Consider the following 27169-nt stretch of genomic DNA (forward strand, 5'->3'; position numbering starts at 1 on the left):
AAAGCTGGGTGATGAGGACTCGGTGATGAAGTATGGTGAAGCTGAGTTTCAAGAGTCAGCTGTACGAAGAGGTTTTGTGAAACCTTTCTGCTCTACGACCCGATTGTTGTGTGTTCACTGTTAACATGCTTCTGCACATCCTGTTATGACCATGTTGGATTCCTAGTTACCATGTGAAACACTAGTAAGCTTGTTCTAATCGCTCTAGATTGGAAATCATTCACTTACAGTTTTGTGGAGGTTTTTGTATGAAGATATTTCAGTGGAACTGAAGCTGCTAACAAAGGAGACGATTGAAAAGTTAATATATTGAGGGGGATTTTATTATGTAAACAAAGGTAATTTTTCTTAGTCTGTTTGAAAACAAGTCTGCAACATCCAGAATACAACAAACATCAGTTAAAATCAAGGCAGTATGCTGGCATAATAGTCGAATAGCCTCACCTTCAGCAGGAGGCCTGAATAGCATCAGTTTTCATCAGTAAGGTCTCCTTAAATAGTTCCAGTAGTGCAACAGTGATTTAACATCACTGTCAGAGCCATAGGCAGCATTATTTTCCCACCAGTATTTTCAGACAAGACAAGTAACTATTGTGTTGTTCCCGTGTGTGACATGACTACTTTGTTCTACCTCAAGGTTTTTCTGATTTGTCAGTTACTATGGCTCAGAGGATTTGTGGTTAACACAAGCATGTTACGTATAGGTTATTTTCACACACTTGTGGTGGTGTAATTGAAATGATGATGTGTGCAGTAGGAATCCAAGCCTACTGGATGGGAAAAAGGAGTGGTTCCCTGAGGAAAGGAAGCAGTTTCTCTACTGGTTTCAGGACTCAGATGAACTCTGATCTCCCATATAGCACTAAGTAGTGCATTTGTAGAAAGGGATGAGATAATCTTTAGACTTTGGCAACTCCCTGTCTTTTATGATGTTAGCCTTTCAGTTGGGTGTTTTTTTAAGAGCTTCACTGTTCAATCTGGAAAGGTATATAGGCAGGAGAGGTGTTTCGGTTTTGAATCACCAAGCATAGGTGTCTTTATGGGGGAGGACAGAGGCTAAGAATACCAATTGCAGGACCACAGAAGGGCTGAATTTAAAAAGATTGCCAAACCAAATTTGAGAAGTTAGAGCAGCAATTACCATTTTAGGAGTACTGTGTGATCAGCTAACAGCTTCCCAAGGGATTAGACAGCTATAATTCAATGTTATAGAGGCCAAAAGTGATTTGCTGGCTTAGCAAGCAGCTCTCTAACTGCTTTTTTAGTACAACCCAGTTGAATGAGGTGCTTCATGATATGCATAACTTAAAGCATATCTTAATAATTGAATTTACCAAGGAATATGCAGAAATGCTTTACTGAAGCAGTGTATGAGAAGAAAGACTGCTGATGGGATCAAAATATCTATTCTTTCTTTTTTTTGGTGACCCTACTACATTTTCTACAGCAAAACATGCAGCACTTGACAAGAATGAAGCCAGCAATGGCTGCACAGGTGAACAAGAATGCCAGAACATCCAGGCAGTGGTACTGGTACCAGGTAAGATGGTGAGCAGCTGGTCTCAAGTGCTTTGCTCCTTTGTGACGCATGACAAATTCAATCCAGAAGACAGCTCTCTCCAGAGGCTTAATTGGCTGGTCATGATGTATCTTGGATAACTTTAAAATACTTTCCTTGTAGCTGAAAAAAGAGACAGGAGATTTGTCACTGATTTCTGAAAACAACCCCGTTCCACCACTGGCTGTTGTCTTGAGGAAGGTAGGAAGTTCTGCTTTTACTTTCATCAACATTATATAAAAATATTAGAAACCAGCCCTGTTTATTCCTATCTGCACAGAACTTGAGATACAAACTTTAATAGAGAAAGTCAATCTTCTGCAAAGAAAAATTATGCCAAATGATTCCAGTTACTCTGTAAAAAAGCAATGTAAACTTTATTACATCTGTTCAGGTATGTTGCTACAATAACCTAAGGATACTGGAGACTCAGGTAAGAGAACTGCTGCAGCTCCATACAGAGAATAGATAAAACAACTTTGCATTTTCATGCAGTGTATCCAAAGAATTTATGCTAGCAGTGAACAGAGAATCATCTCAGGATGATTCAGGATTGCTCTAAAGCTATCTTTCTCAACGGAATCTTAAAATTCAATACAAAGTAGAATTGCTGGTCTCTCTTTTCTGAGAAGATGCTGATTCTTAGAAAAGGTTTGTTTTTTTCTCTAAGACCCAAGTGCCAGTTACACAATATTCTGAGTTCCCAGAAGAGCCAGCATGTCTCATCAGCAACCCAAGGTTTAAATAACATTACTCTGGTGGAAGAATAAAACTCACGTAGAATTGTTAATGACTGTATTCACTGCATCAGCTAGATCCTGCGTTGTCAGTGTGCTGAAATCCAGCTCAACTGCAGCTCCTTTTGCCCTCATGTGAGCAATGTTGTCATGCTGGTCAGCAAACATGGGAATCCCAACCATTGGGATTCCATGGTAAATAGCTTCATAGATTCCATTGGTCCCACCATGAGTAATGAAGGCTTTTGTCAAGGGATGGCCTGCAACAGGGAAGGTGAGACATGTGTAGCAGCAGCAGGCCACATTCACAGGAGTATCAGAGCTGTCAACTACAGGAGCAAATGCACCCTGACTTCCGGATTGGCACCAGAGCATGCTCTCTTAGCTTAACTCACACATTTGTGTTTGAATGCAGTATGTGAACTGGTATATTCCTCTAGACTATTGTAATATCTCAGCCTTTCTGTAGTCATGCTGTTACAGTTTTCACACTGGCTCAGGTTCATAATAGCCTCTTCTGCAGCCTTCTTGTTGACCTAAGATGCCTGATGTATTTTGAAGAACGTGCCCCGGAAATGAACTGCAGGGGATGAAGTCCAGAGCACATACTTTCTTTCTTATTGAAATTTCTTATTTCTTTCTTATTGAAATATTATTCTTATGTGGTTCTTAGTCCTTGCAGACTGATGTCACTGGGCTCTGTAAGACTAGGACTTTTCCTTAAGAGATCCATCTGTATAGCTAAGCTCAAATTGCTGCCTTCCTGAGCCACTGATCCCTACCCCTTTAGGGTATGGTTGTATCTTCCATGTATCTTCCACTCACCATAAAGTCAAAAACAAACTAAGAAATTATGGCTTCAAGAACTAATCTCTGCTGCTTGAGGTACAGAAGTAACTGTAGCCATCAAGTGTTGGGGTTCTTTCACCCAAATAAGCCATTTTAGCAGAAAAATAAAGGAAATAGCTTTTCCAAGGGTGTAATTCATCCCAGATAAAATCAGTCTCACCGAGCAGGTCATTTTGGGGTATCCAGTCATAAATCTTGGTGTTGGAGCCCAGGGCGTCTGGTTTTTTACCTTTGTATCGCCAGAGAACCTTGAAGAAAGGAACACTGAGATAAACACTGTGACTGCAGCATTATCTTCTGTGTTACTACGTGTAAAGCAGAGCATTATCTCAAACTCACATGTTCTTTGTCAGTAATTCAAACGGCTTTGGCTCTAAGTTAGATCTTCGGTTAGTTATTTTGGCCTATGACCTACCTCCACACCATTTGGGTTGGGAATGGGGAGGAGGAATACCTTATTTCTACCTGAGATGACTCAGCAGTCTGTTTCTGCAAAGCCCAGCTTCTGGCCATGGGATTTCCAGCAGAGATGCAGATAAAAATCAGACCAATCAAATGTAGGTTTGCTAAAGGAAGTGTTAGTGACAAAAAAAAAAAAGGCAGGTTGTTTTATACTTGAAAGTAAACTCACATTTTGTGGAAGCTGGCTGAGCGCTTTGGCAATCACATTACTTTTTTCCGTGGTTAGGTTGTAGACCATTGACCCGAGAGAAAATATCACAATGCCATGTTCCCCTGAACTCTGAACAAATTCTTCAATTTCCTAGGGAGTAGAAGGCATACGAACAGTAATCACACAATGCATATTACACGGATTATGTGAAGAGAGAGTATAATTTATTTAGTTTATTAAGATGATGATCGTGGTGTTAAAGGCGCCTCTGCTGACAGAATGCTATTGCAAAGATACACATTGCCCTCGGCAGAACAAGCAACTTCTCCCCAAGAAGGGGCAAGACAAGCGTCAAAGCAAGCAGAAGAAGCTTTATCTCTTTGAATGCAAGTCAGGAAGTTTCAGGAAATGTTTCTTTCAGAGCATGACCAGCAGGAATGGATCCTGGCACTGGAGTGAGAAGGCATACTCAGGCATCCTCCCTGGCATAGATTGTCATGGTATGCAGACCTTCAGGGGGATACACTGCTGAAAACTGACAGGTTGTTGCAGCATCCTGAGTAGTCAAGTCACTGCTGTCACTTTGATAGCCAGTTCTGCATTTCCTGTAGTATAGCATGTATTGCTAACCAGACTTAACCTCTGGTATTCTATGATTCTATGATCTTCCTGTTCCTTCTTTGAGTTAGCGTCATGTGAAATGAAGTAATAGTATCCAAAGGGGAATGGCTATACCTCTCTCTCAACTCAACCCTTGTAGCAGTTAAGAGTTATAACAGTTAAGAATCAAGAAAACTTTTTTTTTTTCCCTTCCTTTTCAGTAAACAATTTATACTGCAAAATATCCTGCCTCCTAAAAGGCTCTGCAGAGGTAATAGTCTAGACCAGAGCTTGTTATGTCTTCATCATCATCAATATCCAGGAGTTTCAAATTCTACCTGAAAATTACCAGTCATAGCAGCCTGGAAATGCAGAGTATTTTACTCCCTTAAAGATGTCTTGAAATGAGCACCAATAGAAAAAGTGTTCAACACTGGTCTCTTTCTGCAAGTCTTGGCTCCATTTTGTCTAAAGAGTGTTTCTTGTCAAAGTGTCCTGCTGCATCAGTTTTCGTTAAGTGTCTTAAATTTTACACTTCACTGCTCTGAGGTAACACCTGCTTCTCCTAAAATAAATACCCACCTTGCTGACTCACCTATTGTCTTTCGACAGCAAGCTGTAAACCCAGCCCTAGTTTGTACAAGCCTGGGCAGATTGCTAAATAGATCCCTCCTGCTCCCACCAGCAGCAGAACATCTGTTTTGAGAATGAGCTTTCTCATGACATGTCTTATCAGGGATGAAAACAGATTTTGTAGATAACCAGCCAATGGCAGAACAAAGTCAGAATACCTTTGGCAGTGGCTTTGCAGGCTGGCAGTGAAGTCCTCCAACGAACTCAAAGTTGGGCAGGAAAGGGCGAGGAAATTCAAAATCCCAGTATGTTCTGATTAGCCATATCTCTGCTTTCCCCATTGTGTCACACAGGGTTGTGGGCCTTCCTGTGGGCAAGGTACAAAGCGTTTACAGCAATCATGAGTATAATCTTGTTTGCAGTAGGTTGCAAAATACTAGCCCCACCTTTGCATTTTGGTACTCCCAGTCAGTGTACTCTGACAAAGTGAGCAGGAAGAGAAAACCTGGGCAAATCTAGACCTATTCCTTGTCCCGTCCCTCTTCAGTCTTCTGAAGTTGCCGCAAACAAAGCAAAGGTATCTTTAAAACCATTCTGAACCTTCAGGATAAATGTATATGAACAAGTTGGGAAGCATTTAATTTCTGTGCATTTTCTGTACTGCTGGAAAATGTAATTACCTATGCTTGTAATAAAAAAAAATTTGAAGGAAGAAAATGGTCACAGAAAAGTTACGGCCACATAACGTTAAATCACAAAGTGATGACCAGAAGTCAGGGAAGAAGAAAGTTTTTAACCAAGTTCTTTTGTGTTTTTCAAATGATGTCTCAGTCTGTGGCTGCTCAGACTACAGTGAAAAAAACAGGTACAGTTAGCCCGAGTTCTGCTGGGGACTGGGAAAACTTCTGCTGAAATGTATAAAGAAAAATTGGCCCAAAATGTAGCTTCTGGAACACTGTTTTAGGCAAAATGTCTTTAGAAATTCATCTGCAGGGAAAAAAAAAAAAAAGGGGGGGGGGGGGGGGGGAAGCTCTTTTATAGCTTCCCATTTGGAAAATACATATTCTTAGGCACATCTTGCAAGTTCTCTGTGGTATTTTCCCTACAGAGTGGAAAAGGGTTAAAAGTGTTAAATGATCTTCCAAGGCCAATCTAATGCAAATAGTATCCAAGCAAAATAAACAGTAGGAGGAAAGTTGCCCATAGAGCAACTTAAACTACTTGATCAGCATTAAAAAGAAATAAAATGGTGGTGGTGGTTTTCTTTTTTCTATGTTACTATTATTTTTTTTTCCAAAGTAGAGGGCAGTGATCCAGCTATAAAGTTACAGGGGTGAAAATGACACCTGCATTACTACTGGAGTGATATAAAAGTGTCGCTAAGTTGTAGTGTGCAACTGTGAAGTCTTAATGGTAGAAAAGTTCAGCTCATGGAAAAAGGGCTAGTCTGGAAAGTAGAGGTGTTCGCTGAAAACAGAGAAAGAGATTGGAGGGCAATAGACTAGATGCCCTTGTGCCTGCTGTTCATTTGTTATCTGTTTGAACGTGGATATTCTAGACAAGGTTCAATGTCCATTTAACTGAAAGGTATCTTTTATAGACTTTGAGTCACGCCATGTGCTGTAATAGGCTAGAACAGAAGTTTTGAGTATATAGATTAAGGAAACTGTATTTCAAACTCTGTATGATGACAGAAAGGTCTTCTTGGAGAAGACGAACCTACATTTAGCATCCATCCCAATCAGGGCTGCCAGATAGCACCTCCAGATGATGCATGCAACATGAATGCATGCAACTTTGCCCTTTTCATCCAATGACAGCCAGTGTTCCTAGTTAGAACAAGACTGGCTCAATTTCAATCTTGGTTCCATGTTACTAATGGAGCCATCTCCAGAAGCTGGCACTTAGTGAAACAATGATTTTACCCTCCAGTCTTTATCCACTGCCACCTTAGCTGTAGAAGTGCCTGTCCTCAAAATTAAGAAACAACAGCTGTCCTCTGAATTCCTCTATAGGAACTACAACAGGCATGCAGCTCACAAGAAGAACTGACCAGCAGTACCTTTATTGACAAAAATTGCAACTAAATGCTCTAAACATCCTTAAATGGAAATGTAACAGGACTGCACTAGTATCTGTTAGGCTATACAAGCCTTAAAAGATAAAGCACAACCTCTGTCAGACTAACACAATTATCATCTCTGCTCTCCTAAGAAATAAGGTAAATTGTGCATTACTGTGTATTGAAACTACTACAATTTTGAATGAAAAAAAAAATTAAAAAATTGAATGAAAACACTCTGCTTAAAGTGTAGAAAAGAATAAAAGAAATCAGAGATCTGTTCATAGAATCATAGAATTGCTCAGATTAGAAAAGACCTTAAAGATCATTAAGTCCAACCCCAACCTAACCATACTACCCTAACTCTAACAACCCTCAGCTAAATCATCCCTGAGCACCACATCCAGACAGTTCTTAAACACATCCAGGGATGGTGAATCAACCACCTCCCTGGGGAGCCTATTCCAGTGCTTAACAACGCTTTCTGTAAAGAAGTGTTTCCTGATATCCAAACTAAACTTACCCTGGTGCAACCTGAGGCCATTTCCCCTCGTCCTGTCACCTGTCACCAGTAAGAAGAGACCAACCCCCCTCTCGCTGTAAGCATCTTTCAGATATTGGAAGAGAGCAGTAAGGTCTCCCCTCAGCCTCCTTTTCCCCAGAGTAAACAGCCCCAGATCCTTCAGTCTCTCCTCATAGGGCACATTCTCCAAGCCCTTCACAAGCCTTGTTGCCGTTCTTTGAACCTGCTCCAGAACCGCAATGTCCTTACTGTACTGAGGTGCCCAAAACTGAACACAGTACTTGAGGTGAGGCCTGACCAATGCTGAGTACAGGGGCAGGATTACTTTGCTACTCCTGCTTACACCATTCCTGATGAAAGCCAGGATGCCACCTGGGCATGCTGCTGGCTCATATTCATTTGACTGTACACCAAGGTCCCTTTCTGTAATGCAGCTTTCCAGCCACTCCTCCCCAAGCCTGTAGGATTGCCTGGGGTTGTTGTGACAAAAATGCAAGACCTGACACTTGGCCATATTGGAACCCATACAGTTAAACTTGGCCCATCGATCCAGTCTATCCAGGTCCCTCTGTAGAGCCCTTCTCCCCTCAGGGAGATCAACACTCCTTCCCAACTTGGTGTCGTCTGCAAACTTCTACATCAAATGAATGCAGCAGATGTTAAAGAGAACTAAAGTATAGAAGTGGAATGGAGTTGTGTCTGTGACACAGCAGAGACTAGTGTCTTCAACTACTGTAGTAATCTACAGCCTCCTTCAGAGACCTTTCCCTCCCGTCTATCATTGATGGAAGGAGCTCAATGTGCTCTCTTCTAACGCAGGACTACATCTTCGGGGAGGTCATCTACAACACTGAGACATTTTAAGGAAATATTCTGTGACTATAGCACTAAGCTCTCCAAACATTCAAAAAGCACAATTTATGCACGAGAGACTATTCAACAGCTGCCTTACCCAAGACATTACTGTAGTATCCATCCCATTCATCTCGCCAAAACTTTAAGAAAAATAAATCCATGGCAAAGTAAAAGAAGAAATTCTGCAGTCTCTCCACAAAGGACATCTGGTCTGTCAATCCTGTTGTGCTAGCAGGCACATAAGAAGGTGGAGATGGGAGTCCACCACACAGCCGCTCTACCACATTCCCCTCAGAAAAACGGAAACTGTAGACAAAAGGGATTGCCAGGAGTTCTGCTGCAAGCTCACCACATACAGCTAGAGGGTCAGCTATTAGAATATCAAACTTGGCCTGATGCAGCCTTGCTATCAGCTCAGGATTTGACACCAAGGCATCACAGGAGTGCTTTGATAAGTTGGAAAAGGAGTATATGGCTTCTTTCATCTTCCACATAGTCGTCCAGGGGAACAGATTAGGGAGGTCATTTATCCAGAGATTGAGGAAGTTCTCCAAGAGAGCATCCAGGGTCTCTTGGGTGATGTTCACTTTCAGGACCTCAAAGGTGAAAGGAGATGACGTGTCTTGGTAGTCAATGAGCAGATTTGTTGATGGTACCAGCACAGTTACTTCATGACCCCGGAGAATCAGCTCTTCCAACAACACTTTCATGTTGATCCAGTGACTGACATCGGTGGGCCAGACCACCACCTTCCCACAAAAGCCAACACTCCAGCAGCATGCAAAGGTCCAGAGTAGCCAGGAGAATCTTTGCCTCATCATCTCAACAGTCCATACACAACTCCAGTCTGAGCATGCTTGAAACAGTTACACTACTTTAGTGTGCAAACAGCTTTGGAAACAGCCAGTAAAAATGAGATTCACTTGGTGCCAGCCTTGTCAAGAGAGTGCGTCAGTACAGTTAACACCACCTGAAGGAGAGCTGGGCAAGCAGTAAATCCTGTTCTGGAGTCTCCTGCAAATCTGCAGCCAACCTCTGAAAATGAAAGCAAATCCTGTTTCTGCTCACCAGAAAGTGCAGCCTGCAGCATGCAAGGCCCAGAAGCCCTAACCCTGCTGCCAGATCTTCAAGGTACACATCCCTGTGCACAGCAGTTCAGGCTAGGGGAGCCCAAGGAGCTCAGTCTTTTCACTTGATTACAGCCCACATTTGCTTCTTTGCCCTTTAAGAACCAAATTAGCTGTATGTCTGGTTACGGTTTTAATCTCCTGATTTACTATGTGCAGACACAACATCATGTTGTGATTCACAACAAATCTGCAGTGTTCTCTCATCCTGTATTCATCATTACCAGATGCTGTGGGCTCATTACTGGAAGGGGACAGTCCTGGCAGAGGTCATCACAGCATCAAGGCCATTCCATGGAAGAAAGAGGAGGAAATGGAGAGCTTGGGTTTTGCTCACCTTCTTTGCCCCTCGCTGTTCAGGGCAGTCCAACACAAGAATCCTAATTTCCCCTCCTGAAGGCAATCCCACAGATAGATCAAAGATGCCTTGTGCCACTGATGTGTAAATGGAAGAGAACAGGCATCTGCTCTTTCCTGAGCAGAAGGATGAGGCTTATGCTGAGTTGAAGTAGGGCCTGGGCACTCCTCCAGGAGCCCAGCACCTCTACATGGGACCCTCACTGCACTGATACAGCTCAGACAGGAGATACAGCAGACTGCAGTCAGTGAGAAGTAGGCTTACATAGAGTTTGTACGTATAACCTTAAGTGCTAATGCACACATATTATGACTAGTAGAAAACCCAATAAATCACTCATTTAAGGCAGCCTGAAGCTGACACAGCCTAGGTTCAGCAAAATGCATTGCTTCCAGCACAGGGCTGTCTAGCTGCTGCCAAACTTGATAAGCAACACAAATAAATATGTAGCTAGTACTCCAGTAGTAAGACTTCCTGCCAACTTTGCTCTCTCAACAAAACCACACACTACTACAGATCTGAAAAATAAAGGCACTTAAATCTTCACATAGAAATAACAACCTTTTAATTCCTTCTCCCCCACCACAAAATAAATAAATAAATTTCTTAATTAATGAATGAAGATTATCCTGTTTCCTCCTAATCGTGACAAGAACTCTTTAAAATAAAATTTAAAAATTAGTTCTGCAGTTGTTATTAGATAAACAAGTAAGCAACTCCAAATACTTCTTTAAGATACCTTCAAAAAAGCCGAATACTTTTTTTCCTTGCTGCGGGGGGAATTGTATCACCGCCCATTGAGACTCAGTGCATTGCACTCTTCTTAGACTGCAGGGACAGCTGCTCTTCCAAATCCATAAAGACCTAGGGAGCCTGTTTTATCTTCATTATGAGGAGAGCTAAGGAGTGAGCGTGTTACTAAAGGAAAATGAGGTAACTTTGGTAGATAGCCTTCTAAAAAATGTATAGCTTTCTTCTTAAGAAATTTTAGCTCAGTAGTAACATTTGGTAGAAATGCAGTGGTATTCTTCTCTTCTTTGTGTCTGTTGCATTTGACTGACAGGCTGTTTCAAGGGGTATTAGCATTTGATAGGTTTGCCTATGTTAAAAGTACCTGTATGGTTGTAGCTGTAGGTAGAAACAGGTAATGTTTGTTCTTGCCTGGGTTGTTTGCTGTGACACAAATATTTTGGAGGAAAGAAATTCAGGACTGCCTTGGTCCTAACTTGTACGTTGGCACCAAGGCTCTGGGTTTGCAGACCAATGTGTAAAGCATGTGTAATCTCTGCAAGTAAGAGCAGCCTTACCTAAAATATCACTGTAGTATTGATTCCAGTGTCTCCAGAGAATGTAATGGTATGCGAAGTCCTGCAGAGCATAGGAGAACATGTTTTTTATCCTCTGTGTGTAGGTCATCCTGTCTGTTAGGGAGCTTAGGCTGGCTGGCACGTAGGAAGGAGGAGATGGGAGCTGCCCGCAGAGCCGCTCCAGTGTGTTGCCCATGGAGAACCGGATGGTATATATCAAAGGGATACCCAGCTTCTCTGCAAACAGCTCCCCGCTGGGCATCAGTGGGTCTGCCAGGAGGACATCAAAGGCAGATGCCCTCAGCCTTTCCATAAGCACCTTGTTCTTCACAACTCCATCGCAAATGATTCTGGTTACATTCTCTAACTTGCGTAGCACGTCAATCATCTTGTAAGCGCTTTGCCAGAAAGGTAACCTTCTCTCCTCGTAGAACCAAAAATAGAGACCTTCCTCCATTGTGGCAGCCATCTCACTTTTGCTGATTGGCACCTTGACCATCTCAAACTGGAAAGGTGAGGGCTCGGTGCCATTGAGGATAAGGAAGCATGAAGGCAGCAGCACAGTCACCTCATGGCCCCGGACTACAAGTTCATGCAGGATAAATTCCACGTTGAGCCAGTGGCTGTTGTCAACTGGCCAGACCAACACCTTCCCACCAGACACGGAGCCCAGCACAGCCAGCAGCCACAGCACAGACACCTTCTTTCCTGACATGATTTACAGTGCTTCTCAGTGCCTCAGTGGCCTTGCTTCCTCGGGAGCAGCAGAGCACACTGAAATGGGCTGGGCCTGCATGACAGGGCAAGGCAAAGAGCCAAGGTAGCTGGTGCAAAATCCCGTCGTGGATAACATGTTTTCCCGGGGAAAACATGACTGGAACCAGTTGGCTCCATCTGGCGGCCAGTGACCTGATGAAGCTGGAAGAGGTTTCCTCTGAAGCAATGCAGAGAACTGCGAACTCAGCCCTGTGGGGGTTGGCTTTCTGAGCTGTCCTGGCTTTTATGCCTATCTAGCTATCATCTGTGTTATTTTTGGTACAAGAGGTGACTTTGTCATTCCTCTGGCAGCTCCAGTGGCAAATGATGTTCAGAGAAATGTTCACCCACTTGTGCATCTTTTTGCCCTGTGAAGCCACTGAGCATCTGTTTGCAGTACGCTTAGCATGGTGATCCAGGGTTGCAGCTGGCAAGCTGATCTCCATGTAGATGAGATGATGTGGTAAAGCAAGCAACTTCTGTGTCAGAATAAGGCTGTCCTCACATGAACTTTCCTCCTCCACAGGTGTCCTGAAAGGAGACTGGAGCTGCAAGTTGATGGCCATGGGGCTGTCCTGTCTGCCAGCAGGTCCCAGTATTATGCTGTAAGTTGAACCAGAAGCTCTGCTAAGCTGCTTTATTTACAGCCGTACTTCTGATTTCCAGGTAAGAAATGATGTGTGACTTCTTCACTGTGCCAGAAATAATCATTGTGGTCCTACCTATTTTTGTTTTCCCAATCATGTCATTGGGCAGAGCATTTTCTGTGCATCCTGTGCTGTCAAGAGCACCCTTTCCAGCATGCAGGGGAAGTGAAAGTGGTGGTCAGGCCCTGAGAAGCTGAGCTGAGGCTCCTGTCTACTGCACACATGACAAGAGCTTTCTGTGCTTGTGGAGTCCTGCAGCATACAGGCATATTGCGTCCTGTGAGACTTGGAGGTGCCCTGTTACACAGGGTTGGTGTGAGCTCAGTAAACATGTCATGTTGATTGCGTACTTACCCAAGCACATTTTTCTATATATTTGCTCAGAAGAGTCCAAAACAAAAGCCTTTGAGGAAGGCTTGTTATTTTTACTGTTCCCTTGTAGGTGGAAGGTCCGTTTGCACAAAACAAGTTGTATTTAGAAAGGATTGGTTTTCTTTACCAGTGATGTAAGTGAAGTCTATTGCAAAAGCACAGTGCACCTCAGTTGTTACTGAGGGTCAAGGCAGGCTTGTAGCTCACCTAGTTGTGATGCTTTGCCCCAGGAAAGCAGTTCTGTTGTGTGCTTTCAGTGTGAGCATGGGAGGGGAAGAAGTATGAGCTGAGCTCTCCATGCTGAGAGTGCACTGTGCTGGGAAAGTTTCTTAAGACTCTACATTAGAATTAATTATGGCAAATCCCTCAGTTGGAATGCCTGCAGATTCCTGTCTTCACACAGTACCATGCCAGCACGGCATCCTGACAGGGGTGGGTGCAGTTGATACGAATGTACTTGACTTGGGCAGTTTGGTGAATGTTGACTTAAGACTGTAAGGATTGCCTGGTTAGATTGAAGCAGGATCTCCAGAAAAATGCGGCTTCTGTTTTGTAGATGATATTAATTATTTTGGTCTCAGAAATCACTCTGGCCTACTGGTTCAGACAGCCATTACATGCTGTATATAAAAGGTCAAAGAATCACAGAATCATTAAGGTTGGAAAAGACTTCTAAGATCATGCAGTCCAACCTCCAGCCCACCCCCACCATGCCCACTAACCATGTCCCTCAGTGCCACATCTCTGTGTTTCTTGAACACCTCCAGGATCAATGACTGTACCACCTCCCTGGGCAGCCTGTGCCCATGTCTCACCACTCTTTCTAATAAGAAATTTTTCCCAATATCCAACCTGAACCTCAACTGCCTGACTCTTTTCACTGGTGGCTTACCCACTTTTCCACATATTGACAACAATGAAAAATTTGTTGGTGGCCGTGTGTTGATTGCTTCCCCCTCCAGGCCTTCCCTTTGCCACCCTCTATGCTCCCAGCTCTGTAGCTCACAGTATGGGAAGCTGAGTAATAAGAAGCTATGTAGCAACAGCTTACCTAAGATCTTGCTGTAGTAGATGTCCCATTCTCCCCAGTAGCTCTGGAAAATGTAGTCTTGCAAGTGATAAGACAGGATATTTTTAATTCTCTCGCCAAAGGACATGTGGTCAGTGAGTTCAGACAGGGCCGCAGGTGTGTAGGATGGTGGGGCTGGGATTTTGCCACAGTGCCTCTCGACAGTTGAGGCTGGAGAGAAGCGCAGGGAGTACACGAAGGGCAGTGCCAGCTTGAGAGCTACGAGGTCCCCGCAGAGAGTAACTGGGTCTGACAGTAGCAGGTCATAGTCAGAGCCCTGTAGATGAGCCATCAGCTCCCGGTTAGTCAGCACTGCATCGCACATCTGCCGGTTGACCTGGTGCCAGCTTTTAGACAGTTTCCCCAGCTCTCTGTAAAACTGCCAGAAGGTCGAGGCTGTTGGCCTGTTGTTCAGCCACAGTGCCACAATCTCCTCAATCAGGTTTGCAATGGTGTCTTTCTTGAAGGGCACGTTAAAAACCTCAAATTTCTCAGTGGTTTCAGCCTTTGGCTGAATGAAGAGGGAAGCATTGGACACCAGGATGGTGACACTGTGCCCACGGCGGATGAGCTCCCGAATAACCGTCTTCACGTTTAGCCAGTGGCTGCCCTCCGTTGGCCAGACCAGCACATTCCCACAGAAGACAGGTGCTACCAGAGCCACATAGAAAGCAAGAAGCTGGAGGCATTTCTTGGAGCTGGTGGCTTTTGTGGCCATGGCAGAATTGAGGACTAGATAGCCTGGCAGCTTTCTCTTCCAGCTGGGAGCACTACACCTCTGCGTTGTCTGTGAGAGTCTGCTGCTGCTTGAGCAGGGCCTTTCAAACCTATGTGGTCTCTGAACCAAAGATAGGAAAGGATGCTTGGTGATTTGCTTTTCCCTTTCTGTTTTCTACCATTAACCTCCCCCTGATGGTACTCCTTTCCCTAGATAGGGATGGCAGCAGTCCCAGCGCTGTCAGAAGTCCCTGCTTCCCTCAGACCTGTCCATTTGCACAATAATTTAATTCTTTGTTTATTGTACTTTTTTAGTTTCTCCCTAAAGGGATAAAATCCTTACTGAGGACATGAAAGCAAATAATAGGGATTTTCTTCCACTATATAGGTGCTATATTAGTCAGTAACTGCTGGTAGATATGTAACTATGACAAAATAAGTGGTATCTCTGTAAACACTGAAGGAATATTGAAATTTGCTGAAGAATGCACAGCCATATCTGACTTGAGGCCTGTTTTCAATTGCAAAAGCCATGATGCCTGCATACTTTAATGTTTCTACCTTTTATGATACAAATTACGTATGCAAAATATATTTTTTTACTCTTTATTCCCAGAATATGCACAGGGTTCTGCTGAGCCAACACCAGCTGTGCTGCAGGAACTGTGTGCATGAAGGTGTGTCCAGACTTGGGGCAAGAGCCTGGGGCTACACAAGCCAGATGGACACCTGTGATGGGACTAACAGGAAAAAAGTGATGTTCCAGGCATCAGTAAGCCATCTCAACCCTTTTACACTGTTTAAGTAATACAAATCATGGCAGTTCTGGTGCTGAGCGGTCATTGCTGCTGTCTGGGGCACATCAGCACTATGACATTGGTAATATTGTAGGCTTGGTTTGGATATCTAACGATGGGTCTGACTACCTCCTAGCTGCCAGAAGTGCTTCTTGAGTTGGAACCTGAGCATCTTCTGGGCTGTCTCTCTTTTGGAAATGTAAGCACTATGTCTTGAAAGGAGCTTTTAATCACTAGGAATCAAAATGGGACAGAACATGGTATGCTCAATCTAACATGGTTCAGCAAGTTGAAAGAAGCAATGCCATGCAGCAAATCTCTTACCTAGAAGAGCCTTCCAAGGTGCAAAATCATCATTGTGCTCTGGTTCATACGATGCAATGTGCTGTGCTGGTTTGCTTCTGTGTGTTGCAGCTCACCTGCTCTGAGCCTGGGCAGCTCTGGCAAGGCTTGGCACTGGGCAGGACTTTAAATAAGTTTCACCCTGAACATGTATTTTCAATAGGAGGGAGCAATACAATATGGGATGATCATAAGGAGGCATGTCTTCCAGGATTATTCATTGCTTTGTTGTGCTTTGGTAATCTAATAGTTTGGATGGTCTTCTCTGTGCTAGGGAATATTGTGATGTTGCTACAGAGCCAGATTCTCAGAAGGATTTGCATTCTGTAGGTCAGAGATACGGTTTCTGAGGCTAAAAATATTTTTTGCTCCCATTAAGGTCCTAGCTGTTATAAAAAAAAAATTGGTTGTTATATAATAGACTCACTTACAAACTGGAACAAAGAGTATCTTGTACTTTGTTTGCAAAGCTTTTCAAGAGTTGCATGTTAGCCTTGCTGTTAAGTACTGCGAGTGGCATTTGGTTCCAAAAGTTGAGGTAAATGTTACTAACTGGTAACTATACAAATCTGAAGATACATGTCTGTATTTATCTTAAATTTTGGCTGTAATACATAAACTTTCTAAACCCTCTGTTTGGGGCAATTATACCAGCATGCAGCATGTTGTGACAGTAATTGGCTTCACCTCCAGCAGTTTTTCTGCAATTGTAGAATCAGATAATGGCTTGGGTCGGAAGGGACCTTAAAGCCCATCCAGTTCCAACTCTCTGCTGTGGGCTGGTTGCTACCCACCAGATCAGGCTGCCCAGGGCCCCATTCAGCCTGGCCCAGGGATGGACATCCACAGGCTCTCTGTGCCAGTGCCTCAACACCCTCACAGTGAAGAGTGTTTTCCTTACATCTGATCTCTATCTACCATCCTTTAGTTTAAAACCATTATTCCTTGCAGGTGGAATCTTGTGAGTGGAGTAGAAGATAACAATAGCCTCCCTCGCTCTGCTGGCCATACTTCTTCTGTTGCAGCCCGGCATGTGGTTGGCTTTCCAGGCTGCAAGTGCACACAGGGCTGCTCTCAATCCAGTCATTCCTCATCTGTACTGATGCTTGGAATGGCAAACTCAGTTGAGAATCATAGAATCATACAATATCCTGAGTTGGAAGTGGTCTGCAAGGCTCGCTGAGTCAAACCCCTGGCTCCACACAGGACCACCCAAAACCCAAACCCTATGTCTGAGAGCGTTGCCCAAATATTCCCTGAACTCCAGCAGCCTGGGGCTGTGCCCGCTCCCTGGGCAGCCTGTTCCATGTCCACTGGTGCAGAGCCTTTCCCTAAACACTCTCGTGGTCCTCCCCTGACACAGCTCCATGCCGTTCCCTCAGGTTCTGTCGCTGTCACAGAGAGCAGAGCTCAGCGCTGCCCCTCCGCTCCCTGTGAGGAGCTGTAGCTGCCATGAGGTCTCCCCTCAGCTTCCTCTGCTCTGGGCTGAGCAAACCCAGGGACCTCATCCACTCCTCATATGTCTTGCCCTCTATACCTTTACCATCTTCTAAACCCCCAGTAACAAATTCCTCTGTAGAAGCCAAGAGCTATTGCCAGAGGAACCAGAGGGTTAAAGCCTTCCTTTAAGGGTAGGATTTGAGAGGACATATTTTAAAGGTGGTGCTCACATTACTCTTAACGCAGAAAAGATAAGCCTTAAGAGGATTTGAGGATGAAATCCAGCAAACAAAAGAAAAGTAAGCTGAAGAAAGTGAATGGTATTACGTGCCTGCACTTTTACATATCTAGCATTACTCAGCATAATGGCTGCAGAAACTGATGCAACTTCTGATCTCTGATGGCTAGCTGTAGGTTACTCAAGTTTAATGACATAAAGGTTAGGGCATCCAGCCTCATGTTTTTCACACACAGGTACAAAAACATCTTCCACATCTTCCCAAATGTGACGGCAAGAAAGCCTCGATGACCACCGGCACCTCAAAAATTCAGCACCTGAGCTGAGAAGGGAGGCATTTGCCCTGAGAAGCACCGAATCACATCATGTTTCCTATGTGTTATTTCCAGAAAGCAGTCTTGGAGCTAAACAGAAACTTGGAAGTCTTGAATTGGTAAAAGACAAGTATTTGAAAGGGAGGGCAATGTGTGGGTGGAGAAGACTGAGGTTGTTTGGAGATTGTTTCATCCCCAAGTGTGGGTTGAGATGGGAAGTTAGATGGAGGAACACATGCTGTCCACAGTAGAAAACTGATGCCCTCGCAGTCCCCAAGCGTAAGAGGGAAACTCCAGCAACAGGTGATGAGCTGAGACCTGTGCCATAATGCCATTTCTCAGCCAGCTTGTGACTTTATCTCAGCATTGCAAGAGAACAAAATGTACCTCTGCTTACAATATTTCCTTGTTCAGTTTCAGATTTTTAATTCTCTCCACTGCTGCTCGGATGCTGCATGGACACCTTTGCATGTAAGTATACAGACAGTGGGATAGCTCATGCTTGGGCCTTTCCACTCTGCAAGGGAAAAAAAAAAAAAAAAAAAAAAAAAAAAAAGAGAAAGGATCCAGGCCAAGCTTTGTGTACAGTCAGTGCTTCATCTTGTCAGGAGAGACTGGTGTCAGCCCTCCTGCAGGACTGTTATGAGCCACGGGCACCACCGGATCTGCAAATGGGAGAGTGTAGGTATGGTGGAAGCCATCCAGTGCCTTTTCAGCCCTGTCTGTGTCAGGGTTTTCCCTGAGCAAGGTCAGCTCAGAGGTAATTGATTTTAGTGCATGAAGTTTGGACTCAGCAGGGAGTTGTCCCACCGAGCAATCAGGAAAAGACCAGGCTGTCATGGGCTCTGGCAACGAGTGTACAGCAGCCATTGCTTTGAGCTATGCAGGAATTTACTTACATTTCATAATGCATTTATATTTTAGAAGCTCCACAGAGAATGAAAAACAAATGAGATCTCTGCTAAATTTTGACCAAATTCACCAATTGTACCTATCTTTGATTCCATGCATTATCCACCTGCAGGCTTTGTAGTCTAAGAAAGCAATCTGGAGGCAGAGCAGAGCCCACCTCTGTATAGGGGGAATTACAAAAGGGATAATTTTATTTTTTTTTTGCTGATGTGAGTGCAGCGTGCCACTTGAGAAGCAAGAGGAAGGGAAGAGGAGGGAATGTTGCAAGACCTGGCTTTGTATCAACACAGGCATGCAAAGGCTTTGTAGAGGACAGGAAGTGCCTGGAACAAATTAAAACCAAGTCATTTGCATGCGTGTTGGAGCAGTCTGGCAAAAGCAGTGGTGCTTTCTGGAAGCAGCAGGAGCAGAAGTGAAAGGAAATTCCTGCAGCTAGTTGTCATGTTGTGGTGCTGAGGGGCTGCGAGAAGGACTGCCAGGAGCAATCCAGCGTTCGTACAGATTTCTTCAGCATAGAAATACATGGCCAGGGGATGATGGCCTGAGGAACACCCATGGAATGCCAGAGAATGGGGTGAGATGAATGTGAATGAAAGACTGGTGGCTGTGTTGGTGCAAGAAATAAGGGGCGTAAAAACAAAACAAGCAACACCCAGCAAAACCAGAATGTCATTATTGAATGCCTTGGATCACTTCACCTGCATCTGGGAAAGAAATCACACCTTCAGAGAGATTCCTTCAGAGACAGCAGTAGTGGATGTTCCAGGTCTCTGACAGTAAACAGGACTACAGCTCTCTCTCGGCAGTGCCAGGGATGCTTTTGGCCCCATTCCACTTACCATGCTTCTTTCCCATGGCTCAGCTGCTGTGTGACCTCAGTGGGAGCTTGTCATCAGCACCTGCTGATGGATATATGAGGATGGAGATGGTGGACACTGGACCACTGTGTGCAGGGTGGCAGCAGAGATGTGCACAGGAGACAGAAAACATATTTGTTTCCCATGTGTTGGAAGCACATCTCTGACTTATTTATTCCTCCCCCCAAAAAGCTGTGTGTGCACAGCTAGATGTGTGTCCTAGTGGATGATGCTCAATATAGTGATGCAGCTGGTATCAAATGAGCGTGAAATGATGCTGGGGAGACAGTGGGAAGGCAGAAGTAAAACTCTTTTATTTTTGCAAAAGCAGAAATCTGAAGGTGTGTGAGACTCAGATTTCTGTGCGGAAGCACAGGTCGGTGCCCATCATCTTCTGTGCATAGTACTGGTCAAAGTGTGCATTCTGGGCCATGGTGAAATGGTTCTTCCAGTCACCGGTGATGCCTAGGGGGATGAGAAGGGAGTGAGTGGGGCCAGAGGATCCAGGGAGTCTGGGAACCCACTAAGGTTGCTTACCTTTGCGCATGAAGGGAGAGACGCTATGGTCCATGAGGTGGGAGGGCACAGTGCTGTAGTTGGTGCTGGGATTGTCCCGCATGGCCTCAAAGGATGTGTGACGGGCAATGGCCTCCAGTGCCACCTCCGTCAGCTCCCGCCCCAGGAACTGGGCCACCTTAACAATCTCCCGGCAGAGATCCTGAGGCAAGGGCTGGTGCTCAGCCCCGTACCACCAAGCCTCAGCCACCATCAGCCCCAGCCCCTCACCTCCTTCATGTCCTCATAGAAGAGGTAGAGGATGGGGTGCTCCTGCCGGCGCTCCCAGTAGCCCCGCACGTGGTCGAACCAAGAACCATAGGCCACTGTGTGGGGAAAGCAACCATGAGGGTGCATGGCAGCACCTTCAGTGTCCCCGTGTGCTCCCATGGGTTCCCCTCACCTTTGCCGGCCATGAACGCCTCCAGGTACTGGTCCCACGTTCCTGGGTGTTGGTCCAACTTGTTCATCAGGTCAAAGTAATAGAAGGAGACGGCCACGTCCTTGGCATTGCGACCCACGTAGATTATCTGTGGAAGAGGCTGGTGACAGCACCTGGTTCTCCAGTGGTGAGGCTCTGAACACCACATACAGTGCTGGGAAGACCGAAGTTGAGGGCTACCTTGCAACCATTGTCCCAGAAGGATTTGGGCAGGATATGTGCAGGCAGGTGGCTCTTGACCACACGGGGTGAGTGCATGGTAGCTAGCACCTCTGTTCCTGGGGACCACAAAGGATTTTCCTGTGTGCCTCTGGGCACAGCCCCTGGTGGGGTGCCCCCAGATAAGCCCTTCCCCCTCTACCTGCTGGCATCTCCCCAGGGGCAGCAAATTCCAACATAGGTACCCGTTTGGTGATTGCATCCCGTTTGCACTTCTCAGGATCGCCACCTTGCAGGATCATGTCCACAATCTCACTGACCCAGGTGGTGCCTGGGGAAATTGGCCCATTGGGGAAGATATTGAAGAGACTCTCAGCACCACCAAAGTCCCCAGACTCCAAATGAGTACTGTGGGATGAAAGGAAAGTCCACATGCGCCTTCCCAAGATAGCAGGTCCTGACTGTGCCACATGTTTGACCCCAGGACCACCACAGCTGGGATTTGGTCTGCTCACCAGACTTGGGGAAGGTGGCCACCACAATGTCTTCAGGGCGGCTCTGGAAGTTGTCTACGCGTTCCCAGTTTGGGGCAAAGGCACAGACCATGGGGATGCCATGCACCAAGCTCCAGGGCTGGCGCAGGTATCTGTCCACCGTAGCCATCCTGATGGGGACAGTGGAGGACTCATGGGAGGCAACTGCTTGGGGGAGCAGCCTAGGACCCCTTTGTCCTCCTGGCCTGTGGGTACCAGTCTGCATGCACAGCTGGAGAGTTGCAGCCTCTAGAACAGTGAGTGGAGCCCCAAAGGTGTCCTGGGTAGTAGAAGCACCACCCCGAGCACCACTCCTCTCCTCCTATCTAGGGAGGGAAGCATGGAGACAAGGACTGGGAACATCCTGCAGCAGCTCCCATCCATGGAGGAGGCTTTGGGGTGCTGTATGCACCCCTGCAGAGTCCAAACCCCATGCCTTGTCATGCCAGGGGCTGGGTCCCACAAGTCTTTGAGCAGCCCTGCCCACTTGGTCCCATGAGGCACCTACAGTTCCAAGGGGCTGAGTATAGGCAGGAGGCCTCACCTGGCAGTGTGCGCTCTGCACAAGGGTGGTGACAGCGGGAGAGCAACAGGATGGTGATACCGGGAGGGTGGCACAGGCAAGGTAGCAGCAGAGGACAGGGAGGCTCAGGTCCAGCGGAAGCTCTGGAATAGAAGTGAGGAGGACGGAGTATGTGTGGGAGGAAATGTTTGTCAGCAGTCTACATACAAGGAAGGAGGAGCAAGCGCCAGGGAAGTTCGGAGTTCATGGGTACTGAACTCGGTGGCCCCAGTCTGGGGAATGATCATAGGTGTGTCAGGGATGAGGCAAGCACAGGGATGAGGCAAGCACAGGGATGCAGCAGCCAGCACACAGAGTAGGCTCAGCAAGGACACTTTATTTCTCTCTAGCAGCACCAAGAAAGAGGAAAGAGCACATGGTGTTGCTCAGGTGGTCCCGTGGGCGTGGGTGGGCGATACAGGGCTGTGGAATTAAGACAGGAGAAGGAATCTCAGATGTGTGTGCGGAAGCACAGGTTGGTGCCCGCCATCTTCTGCGCATAGTACTGGTCAAAGTGCGCACTCTGGGCCACGGTGAAGTGGTTCTTCCAGTCACCGGTGATGCCTGGGAGGGTGAGAAGGGAGTGAGTGGGGCCAGAGGAGATGAGGGGCCTGGGAGCCCTCTGTGGCTGCTCACCTTTGCGCATGAAGGGGGAGACCCCCTGGTCCATGATGTGGGAGGGCACAACACTGTAGTTGGTGCTGGGATTGTCCCGCATGGCCTCAAAGGATGTGTGACGGGCAATGGCCTCCAGTGCCACCTCCGTCAGCTCCTGCCCCAGGAACTGGGCCACCTTGGCAATCTCCCGGCAGAGATCCTGAGGCAAGGGCTGGTGTTCAACCCCAGTACCACCAAGCCTCAGCCACCATCAGCCCCAGCCCCTCACCTCCTTCATGTCCTCATAGAAGAGGTAGAGGATGGGGTGCTCCTGCCGGCGCTCCCAGTAGCCCCGCACGTGGTCGAACCAAGAACCATAGGCCACTGTGTGGGGAGAGTGGCCATGAACGTCACCACATGGCAGCACCCTCAGCATCCCCATATGCTCCCATGGGTCCCCCTCCACCTTTGCCGGCCATGAAAGCCTCCAGGTACTGGTTCCATGTCCCTGGGTGAGGGTGCAGCTGGTTCATCAGGTCAAAGTGGTAGTAGGAGACAGCCACGTCCTTGGCATTGCGGCCCACATAGATCATCTGCAGAGGAGCTGGTGTTGGTGGCACATGGGGATTTGCAAGGTGCTAGTAGGGCTGGTCATACCCTTAGTTTGCAGCGTCCCTCCTGTTATGTCCTCTCCAACTTTGTTACCTTGCAGCCTTTGTCCCAGAAGGTTTGGGGTAAGATGGCAGCTGGGATATGAGTCTTGATGATACGAGGGGATGGCATGTCCTCCAGCTGCTCTGTGCCTACAAAAAGCACTCCTACTGCTAGCAGGATACACCTGAAAACTACAACCTGCTCCCACACTTTTTAGCCAGTGTGGCCCCTCCAACCTGGGGGTAACCTTTGCCCAAAGCCCACTACCTGCTGGCATCTGCCCGGGGGCAGCAAACTCCAGCATGGGCACCCGGTTGACAATGGCATCCCGCTTGCACTTCTTGGGGTCACCACCCTGAAGGATCATGTCCACGATCTCGCTGATCCATGTGGTGCCTGGGATGGAAGGGACAAGGTTCTGGCTGGTGCTGTTCCTGCCTAACTCATCACAGGCACCCAAATGCACCTTGAATCTTCCCATGCATGGCCCCTCTACCATGCTGAGGCTGCTCACCAGACTTGGGGAAGGTGGCCACCACGATGTCATCAGGGCGGCTCTGGAAGTTATCCACTCTCTCCCAGTTCTGAGCAAAGGCAGTAACCATGGGGATGGCATGCACAGTGCTCCAGGGCTGGCGCAGATAGGCATCCATTGTGCCCATTCTGATGGGGACAAGGGACACAGGATAGCAGTGTGGTCATCACAGGGCCACCTCAACCCTGTTCAGGCCCTGAAATTCCTGCTGAGCTCAGTGGCCATGGGAGGAAACCCTGTCTGGTGTGCTGGTGTCCTGGGAAGTGGCGCCTGCCTCCTGTGAGGTATATTGGGAACCCCTGAATTTTGGTGCCAAAGGTGGGGAAAAAGAGGGTGCCAAGAGGGGAAAAAGCCCATTATCCTGCCTGGCATCAGCTTTTGGGGCAGCAGAAGAAGAGTTTTGAGAAAAGTGAGTGCTGCCCCTTGGGCAAAGGGCGGGTCCTGAAGGATAACTTGTCCTTTTCCTTGTGTTGGTGTGGGTGGCATGACACACCAATGCATCTGGCAAACCAAAGACCTGGACCTGTCTCTAGACCCCTTTTGTGATCGTAGAGATTCCCAGACCCATTTCTTAGGGCCTGCACGCACCACCCCACAAAGCTGGCATTGCAGAGATCGACCAGCGAGTGGCTAGCCAACACTCTGCAGCTGGCAGGGAAATCAGATTCCCCCCTCCTGAGCCCCTCCGGCCTTGAGGTTTAGCGTTTCAGAGGCTGGTTGGGGGCTGCTCATTACCTGCTGCTGTGTGACGCGAAGAGTAGGGATTCTCTGCCAGCAGACACGGGGGGCTTTGTTTTCCTTTCCCCACACAGAAGATGGAGGCACGGGGAGGTGCTTGGGAATCGGGACGTCATTGGGGGAGGGAAAGGGCATGCAGGGTCTGGAGCCGAAGGCGGGTTGAGGAGTGAGTCCAGCACCTATGATGAGCCGAGCTCAGCACCCAATCCTAAATGGAGCTGGGGAAGGGTGTCACTTGCATGGAGCTCATTGCTATGACACAGCACTTAGGCTCGTGCCCAGAAGGAGGGTCTAAAGTTTACACAATTGCAAAAGAGCAGTGCCAGCAGCAGCCAGAGCACTGCTGGGAAAAGAATTTAAGGGAGACACGCTGTGCTGGGAGGGAGGTTGCATATCTTTTTGGCAAAGCCAGCAGCTGGAGACACGTGGAGATGTTCCTCAGTACCGAAAGTCACTATTTTGGAAACTCAAAAAAACAAAGCTGGAAATGGCATAGGTGTGAGATTTGAGGCTCCAGAGCAAAATCCTTGATGCCAAAGGGATGGAGAGCAGGTTACCCCAGTGATGCCTGAGCAGAAGCATTGCAACTGTGGGTTAGCAGGGATGATCCCATGTCACTATGCTAGTGAATGGGTGCTGGAGTTGAGTGGGGCATGAGGTGTTTCCTCTTGCCTTTGCCCTGCCAACCTGGGGCTGGTACAATGGCAATGGATATTTCTGCCCTGCTACTGCCCACTCTGCAAAGCAATCTGCAGCAATTCAGAGGCATAAACACACCTAGGCAAAGAGGTACTGTGGGGCAGTGGGTACCTTCTGGCTGCTTCGGGGTTTTTCCACTCACAGAGCAATTGTTGAGCTTCTTGGCAATATTCTGTCTATTGCAATTTATTACAGGAATAAAAACGAATGGTAGCGTGCCCCAGTCTGGCACTGCTGCAGCAGGAATCCAGTGCCTGCTCCCCACTGGGTGCCGAGCCCCCACAGTGTGCACCCCTCATGCCTCCATCTGGAAGCAGAGATCCGAGCCTGCCATGTGCTGCTGGTAGTGCCGGTCAAAGCACTCATTCTGAGCCACAGTGAAGTGATTCGCCCAGTCGCCGCAGATGCCTGAGGGGGTAGGAAAGCATGTGAGGCAAAACCTGCCCCTCCAAATATCTGCGTCCACAGATGAGGGCTGCAGTGTGGCCTGGGGATTCCACTCACCAGGCACCGCAAGCCAAAACCCACCTTTCCGCATGAATGGGGAGAGGCTGTGGTCCATCAGTGTAGTGGGCATTGTCTCATAGTTGGCGGTAGGGTTCTTCTTCATCTCCTTGAAGGAGGTGTGATGGAGGATCCTTGCCACCATCTCCTCTGCCACCTCCTTGTCCAGGAACTGCAGGATTTTCTGAACCTCTCCCCATGGGTCCTGAGGAGCAGCAGGAGTGGGGATGCTTGCTGCTGGCACTCCCTCAGAAATTGCTTGGGGCAGCAGGGGTAGGCTCCAGACCCTCCCTCCAGATTATCCTCACCTTCTTCATATCCTCATAGAAGAGGTAGAGAAGCCGCTTCTCGTGCCTCTTCTCCCACCAGCCCTTCACATGCTTGTACCAGGACCCATAGGCCACTGCAGGATGTGGGTAGGGTTAGCTGAAAAATGGCACAGCAAAGGATGCCCTCCTCACTGGCATTTATCAGGGGAGTCCTACCTTTCCCATCCATGAATGCCTGCAGGAACTCGCTCAGTGTGCCAGGATCAGGGTGGATCTTGGCCATCTGGTAGAAGTAGTAGTAGGAGACTACGACGTCCTTGGCATTGCGAGCCATATAGATCACCTGAAAGGAGCCAAGGCTGTGACTGGGGGGGGCAGCAGTGGTGTCCCCTCACTAGTGCCCCAAAGGGAGAGAGACTGGGAGCTGCTTCAATACATTACCTTGCAGTCCTTCTCCTGGAAGGAGGCCGGGAGGAGGTGAACTGGCAGATGGGTCTTCACCAACCGTGGGGATGGGGTTTTCTCCAGCTGTTCAACACCTGTAGGATGGAGGCTCAGTGCCCTGACCCCACACCCGCTCCAGCACTGCTCCTTCCCTGCACAGCCCTCAGATGCTCACCGCTCAGTATCCCAGGGACCTTCATCTCCAGGAAGGGCACCCTGTTATAGATCGCATCCCGCCGACACTTCTCCAAGTTGCCATCATGGTAGATTGCATCCAGGATCTCACTCAGCCATGTTGTGCCTGCAGCCCATGGGTAAGCATTACAGGGGCCAGCAGTGTAGGAGCTGTGAACTACCCAGCTGTGCCCCATCTTTCTCCTCCCCATCTCCCCTGGAGCCACTTACCAGACTTGGGGTAGGTAGCGATGAGCAGGTCATCGTGCTGGGCTTGGAAGGCCTCCACCTGTGGCCAGCCTGCCACAAAGGATTTGTAGAGTGGGATGTCATGAAGGCGGCCAAGCTCTTGCCTGAGCACCTCATCCTTTCCCATGCTGGCAGCCGGTGCCCACACACTGTCTGTGCCTGAGCCCAAGGGAAGGCAAAGTCCATCCCACATCACGTGTGGCCCTAAAGGGCAGCGAGAGCCTCCTTGCCTGGCCCCACTGAGCTTTTTTCTACTGAAAAAGCAGTCGGTCCTTTTGGAATGAGACGTGCTCAAGCAGGACAAGAGTTCCTCCTGCTCCTACAGCAGCCCCACGGCACAGTTTTGCTGTTAGATGGTTTCTTTTAAGTGCCAGCGGAATAGTGAAACGCTGCTCGGCAAGGGCAGGGAATGCCTGAGCCCAGCAAAACCCA

The 27169-nt window shown here is 47.4% G+C and overlaps 4 protein-coding genes across 4 annotated transcripts; all 4 read right to left on the bottom strand.

The window, feature by feature from the left end:
- Nucleotides 1-1404: 1404 nt before the first annotated feature.
- LOC306946158 (UDP-glucuronosyltransferase 2A2-like) lies at nucleotides 1405-14724 on the bottom strand (the record flags this gene model as incomplete). Its single annotated transcript, XM_079535126.1, has 6 exons — nucleotides 1405-1681; nucleotides 2336-2555; nucleotides 3305-3392; nucleotides 3776-3907; nucleotides 5149-5297; nucleotides 13989-14724. The coding sequence occupies 6 exons, from the start codon at nucleotides 14722-14724 to the stop codon at nucleotides 1405-1407; spliced, it is 1602 nt and encodes a 533-aa protein (XP_079391252.1).
- A 5251-nt stretch (nucleotides 14725-19975) lies between these two features.
- Nucleotides 19976-21442, bottom strand: LOC306945682 (sulfotransferase 1B1-like; the record flags this gene model as incomplete). The annotated part of the gene is made up of 7 exons (XM_079534454.1): nucleotides 19976-20088; nucleotides 20161-20341; nucleotides 20410-20504; nucleotides 20582-20708; nucleotides 20801-20898; nucleotides 20982-21110; nucleotides 21295-21442. 7 exons carry the CDS (start codon nucleotides 21440-21442, stop codon nucleotides 19976-19978), a joined length of 891 nt encoding a protein of 296 aa, XP_079390580.1.
- An 883-nt stretch (nucleotides 21443-22325) lies between these two features.
- On the bottom strand, nucleotides 22326-23787 carry LOC306945374 (sulfotransferase 1B1; the record flags this gene model as incomplete). The annotated part of the gene is made up of 6 exons (XM_079534100.1): nucleotides 22326-22691; nucleotides 22761-22855; nucleotides 22938-23064; nucleotides 23177-23274; nucleotides 23393-23521; nucleotides 23640-23787. 6 exons carry the CDS (start codon nucleotides 23785-23787, stop codon nucleotides 22326-22328), a joined length of 963 nt encoding a protein of 320 aa, XP_079390226.1.
- Nucleotides 23788-25392: 1605 nt separating this feature from the next.
- On the bottom strand, nucleotides 25393-26864 carry LOC306945684 (sulfotransferase 1 family member D1-like; the record flags this gene model as incomplete). The annotated part of the gene is made up of 7 exons (XM_079534457.1): nucleotides 25393-25505; nucleotides 25626-25806; nucleotides 25910-26004; nucleotides 26087-26213; nucleotides 26312-26409; nucleotides 26490-26615; nucleotides 26720-26864. 7 exons carry the CDS (start codon nucleotides 26862-26864, stop codon nucleotides 25393-25395), a joined length of 885 nt encoding a protein of 294 aa, XP_079390583.1.
- Between the last annotated feature and the right edge of the window lie 305 nt (nucleotides 26865-27169).

The sequence above is a fragment of the Tetrao urogallus genome, assembly GCF_951394365.1.
Source record: "Tetrao urogallus genome assembly, chromosome: 4".
NCBI classification, from domain to species: Eukaryota; Metazoa; Chordata; class Aves; order Galliformes; family Phasianidae; genus Tetrao; species Tetrao urogallus.